The following is a 4045-nucleotide window of genomic DNA, read 5'->3' as shown; positions in this document are numbered from 1 at the left end:
GGGTGGGTAATGTGGTCGGCAAGCAGGGTCACCCTATTGGCGTACCCTTTCGCCCGGATCCGGAAAATCACATTGATGACCGTGATCGGGCGAAACCGATAGATGTCAGAAGCTCCAGGCAACTTGGGGATGAGCGAAATGATCCCATAGTTGAGGCACCCGAGGTTGATGGACCCAGCATAGAACTCGTCGAAGATGGCCATGATCTCAGTTTAATCACGTTCCAGAATGACTGGAAGAATTAAACCGGGAGGCCATCTAGCCCTGGTGCCGAGGTAGGATTCATGCCTCTAATGGCAGTCCAGACCCCGCCCTCAGAGAAGGGGTCCGTAAGGGCCGCGTTCTCCGCGTCAGAAACCAGCTGGAGGCCGGTCCAGCAATCATGGGCTAGGGAAAGGCCGCTCCAAGGAGCGGCGGAGAACAGGGACCTATAGAACCCATCGACATGGGCCCAGATGTCACAGGGGGACTGCAGGAGAGCCGGGCCATCCCAGAGGAGGGGGATGGTGTTGCGTCTACGGCGGCCATTCGCAATGGCCTGAAAGTAGGCCGTGTTCGCGTCGCCCATCAATACCCATTTCTGGGTGCCACGAAGGCGCCAATAGGCCTCGTCATCGGAGAAGATGACGGAGAGTTGGTCTTCCAAGTCGTAACGGTAGAGCCACTCGTCAGGAGAGAGGCCGGTCGCGTCGACGCGTAGGTCCAGGGCGTGGATGGCAGTCAACAGGGCCTTCTTGCGTTCACGGAGGTCATGCCCCAGGTTGGCGCCCCATCCCTTCATGAACTGTCAGCCACGCTTGGCACAGAATTGCCATGAGTCAATGGCCGAAGGGGGCGGGGATGGGGGTGAGCACGAGCCTCCACCCAGCGAGCGCCAACCGCCTCCACGAAACCAGTTTGGGACAGCCAGAAAGTCTCAAACCGGAACCGGGGGGGGATCGGCGACCACTCATTGACGGAGGATAGGAGGAGGGGCACGTGGTCGGACCCAATCCGGGTGATAATCCGGAGGGAAGCTACGGAGCAGTGGAGGTCCCATTCTGGGGAGACTAGGACCCTATCCAGGACGAACTGGGTCGGGGAAGCCTGACGATTGGTCTAGGTATATCTGGCACCAATCCTATCTATCTCGCGGAGACCAAGGTCAGCAATGCAGTCATTAAACATTCATCCGCACAAAGTTGACATTCGTATTGCTCTTGTCATCCGCGAACCAGAGGAGGTTAAAGTCACCTCCAACCACCACCGGAAGAGAGGCCGCCGAAACATTCTGGTGGAGCTCCTCGAGGAAGGAGGCCGACCTACTGTGGTCAGCCGGGCCGTAGACGATGATGACCTCCCACTTGAAGTTAAGGGCCTGTTCGGAGAGTTCCATGCTAACAAAGAACTGGCCCCGATCCATGCTACCCACCTCGAAGGTGGCATCCTTCACACCTAAAAGGATGCCACCCGAATGGCCGGTGCTCCCACTAGAAGGGAGCCAATGCCAAGCGAAGAGGTGGGAGCTCACACGATCGAGCTCCGGAAGAGAGAAGTCCGTGCGCATGGTTTCTTGGATGGCGACAATGTCAACGTGTTCATCACGAATGTACTCGATGAGTTGGCGGGGGCGGCCATCATGGCCGAAGCCGTGGATGTTCCAGAAGAGGGCACGCATTAAGGAGCCATTAGGGGGCTGCTTGACCCCAGGACACGAGACGCGCTTTGAGCGTGGAAAGCGGCGGTACGAGAGCGCGTGCGACCACGGAGCCCGGCCGCAGCAAGCGGAAGAAGGCCACCGGCACACCGAGGCTGTGTCGTGGTGGCGTCCTCCGAAGGGGGCGGGGGTGTGGTAGGCGTGAGCATAGTCACAAAGGCTTCCGCTAGTCTACCATCAAGAATCTCGTGGGCCTGAATGGCCTCGATCTGGACTAAGGGGGAGCAAACTTCCCCCTAAAGACGATCGCGGAGTCCGTCGCCACCTTTGCCAAGTGGCCAAGAGGAATCGACTCGAGCGCAGAAAAGGAGCAACTAGCAGCAGAGGAGGGGACGACAGGGGTACCTGGCTCCACATTCTGGGTAGCGGCCCGGAGCTCCGGCCGCTCGAGAATGGGCAGAGCGGGGCTACCATCCGGTCGGGCAGCGTCGAGCCGAGCTCTACGGTGGGAGGCCATCACCGGGGAGGAGGTCGACCGGCCACGCTGAGAGTAGGCCGCGGACCATGGAGGGGGAGGGGGAGCAGCCACTGGAGTGGTCACCCGCGACTCCCGGCCCGCATCCAGGGCCGACAAGGAGGTCGGCTGTGGCTCCAGAGCTGAGCACCCCAGGAGCAGTGGAGCGGGTGGTACAGAGGGCGGAGAGGCGACTGAAGCAGGGGGCGCAGGTGGTGGAGGAGCGGCAGCTCGGGCGGGGCCGGGAACACCTCCCAGTCGGGGTCCACGGCAGGGGAGGGTGAGGATGCCACGGGCATGGCCACTGCCGGTGCCAGGGCCGGAGCCGGGGCCGCCACGGCCACGGGTCCCGCGTAGGGTGGAAGGAGCGGGTGTGCCGGGGATACCGACAGGAAAGTTGGGGACGCCAATGCGGAGGCAGCAAGAGTCGGCTGAGGGGCGGCCGGGGAGTGTGGGGAGGATGCGGGAATGACCAACAGCCCGACACTCGAAGTGTCGCTCTCGCCGGTGGGACCGGCCGGAGAGTCCGCCGGTGCCCCTAGAGCCAAGGAGCCGAGCCCGACCTGCCAACCCCCGTGCCCCGCGGATGGTGCGTGAGGGTCAGGAGAGGGGGATCGGGAGTGGCTGTCGTCCGAGGCCTCCTCATCATCCGAGTGGGCGGAGCGGCGGTGGCGGCGGCCATGGTAGTCCCCACCGGTGTTACCTCCTAGAGGGCCATCGTCGAAGAAGCGTGGGCGGCCCACGTGGTTGGGGGGCTCAGGGGCTATCCGCAAGTCGAATCCCTGGTCGTTGAAGAAGACCCGGACGGTGGCACGAAGTCGTGAGGAGTCCAGGCACAACCGGACTATTCACTTACCATAGATGAGCTTTCTTGTATGTCGACAGGAGCCGCAACCGGAGCACCGGAGCCGCTTCAGCAATGGCGACAGCCGGCGCAAACTCAACCGCAACACGAGCACCATCGACGATCCTTAGCTATCAAGTATGACAACGATACCCATACGCCGCCAGGAATCAGGTACTATTATCCAACAGCCGCCGCCTATGTTCACTTTCTTAGCATAAGCACCACACCTCTGAATTTCTTCAGGGCATCATTCAGTTTTTCATGAGACGCGTTATTTTGCTTGCACCTGTAGGGCCATACTTCTGGCAGTGAACATGTTACATGTGCTAAATTACAAACCAGTGCACATATAGTTATAATGCTTTAGTTTTGTCCTAAGTATTACTGTACTTCCTAGATATCACTGCCTACTATTTTACTTCTTGCATGCTATATTTATGATAATAGTGTTGTTCTGATGCCACCTGTTGGTTCTGAAAGTGCGTTATGTCGACTAGAGGGGGTGAATAGGCGATTTTTATGAATTCTTCACTGAGGAATTTCAGGGTGAGGAAATTCCTAGGCGAAGAACTACTTGCAGCGGAATAAGTACTCAAAAGTAAACATAACAGAACACAAGCATGGTCATCATGATGAAATGAAGACAAGCACAGAGTACAAAAAGCGTAAACACATGATAACACAGGATGAAGACTAACATACTGAAGAATTTGAACTGAGGAAATTGAGAAAGTCTTTAGTCAAAGTCTTCAAACACAGATATGAACAAGTGAACAACACAGTTATGAGGAAATGAAAGAGTTGAGGAAATAGAACCAGTAAGCTTGGTGAAGACAATGATTTGGTAGACCAGTTCCAACTGCTGTCTCAGTTGTACATCTGGTTGGAGCGGCTAGGTATTTAAACCTGAGGACACACAGTCCCGGACACACAGTCCTCACCGTAATCTCCTTGAGTTAAGGTCACACAGACCTCGCCCAATCACTCATGGTAAGTCTTCAGGTGACTTCCAAACCTTCACAAACTCGGTCAGTTGGCGATCCACAAT

At 57.4% G+C, this 4045-nt stretch overlaps 2 protein-coding genes across 2 annotated transcripts; both read right to left on the bottom strand.

Moving 5' to 3' along the window:
- Positions 1 to 241: 241 nt before the first annotated feature.
- LOC109746182 (uncharacterized) lies at positions 242 to 781 on the bottom strand. Its single transcript, XM_020305313.1, has one exon. It carries the CDS (start codon positions 779 to 781, stop codon positions 242 to 244), a length of 540 nt encoding a protein of 179 aa, XP_020160902.1.
- Positions 782 to 1159: 378 nt separating this feature from the next.
- On the bottom strand, positions 1160 to 1657 carry LOC109746183 (uncharacterized). The gene has a single exon (XM_020305314.1). The coding sequence runs from the start codon at positions 1655 to 1657 to the stop codon at positions 1160 to 1162; it is 498 nt and encodes a 165-aa protein (XP_020160903.1).
- Positions 1658 to 4045: the final 2388 nt, after the last annotated feature.

The sequence above is a fragment of the Aegilops tauschii genome, chromosome 7 (assembly GCF_002575655.3).
Source record: "Aegilops tauschii subsp. strangulata cultivar AL8/78 chromosome 7, Aet v6.0, whole genome shotgun sequence".
Lineage (NCBI taxonomy): Eukaryota > Viridiplantae > Streptophyta > Magnoliopsida > Poales > Poaceae > Aegilops > Aegilops tauschii.
Note: the sequence above shows the minus strand (reverse complement) of the source record. Positions and strands in the feature narration are given on the sequence as shown.

What these genes read in the sequence shown, in the direction of transcription:
- LOC109746182 (XM_020305313.1), bottom strand. Translation starts at nt 781, where the DNA reads ATGAAGGGATGGGGCGCCAACCTGGGGCATGACCTCCGTGAACGCAAG.
- LOC109746183 (XM_020305314.1), bottom strand. Translation starts at nt 1,657, where the DNA reads ATGCGTGCCCTCTTCTGGAACATCCACGGCTTCGGCCATGATGGCCGC.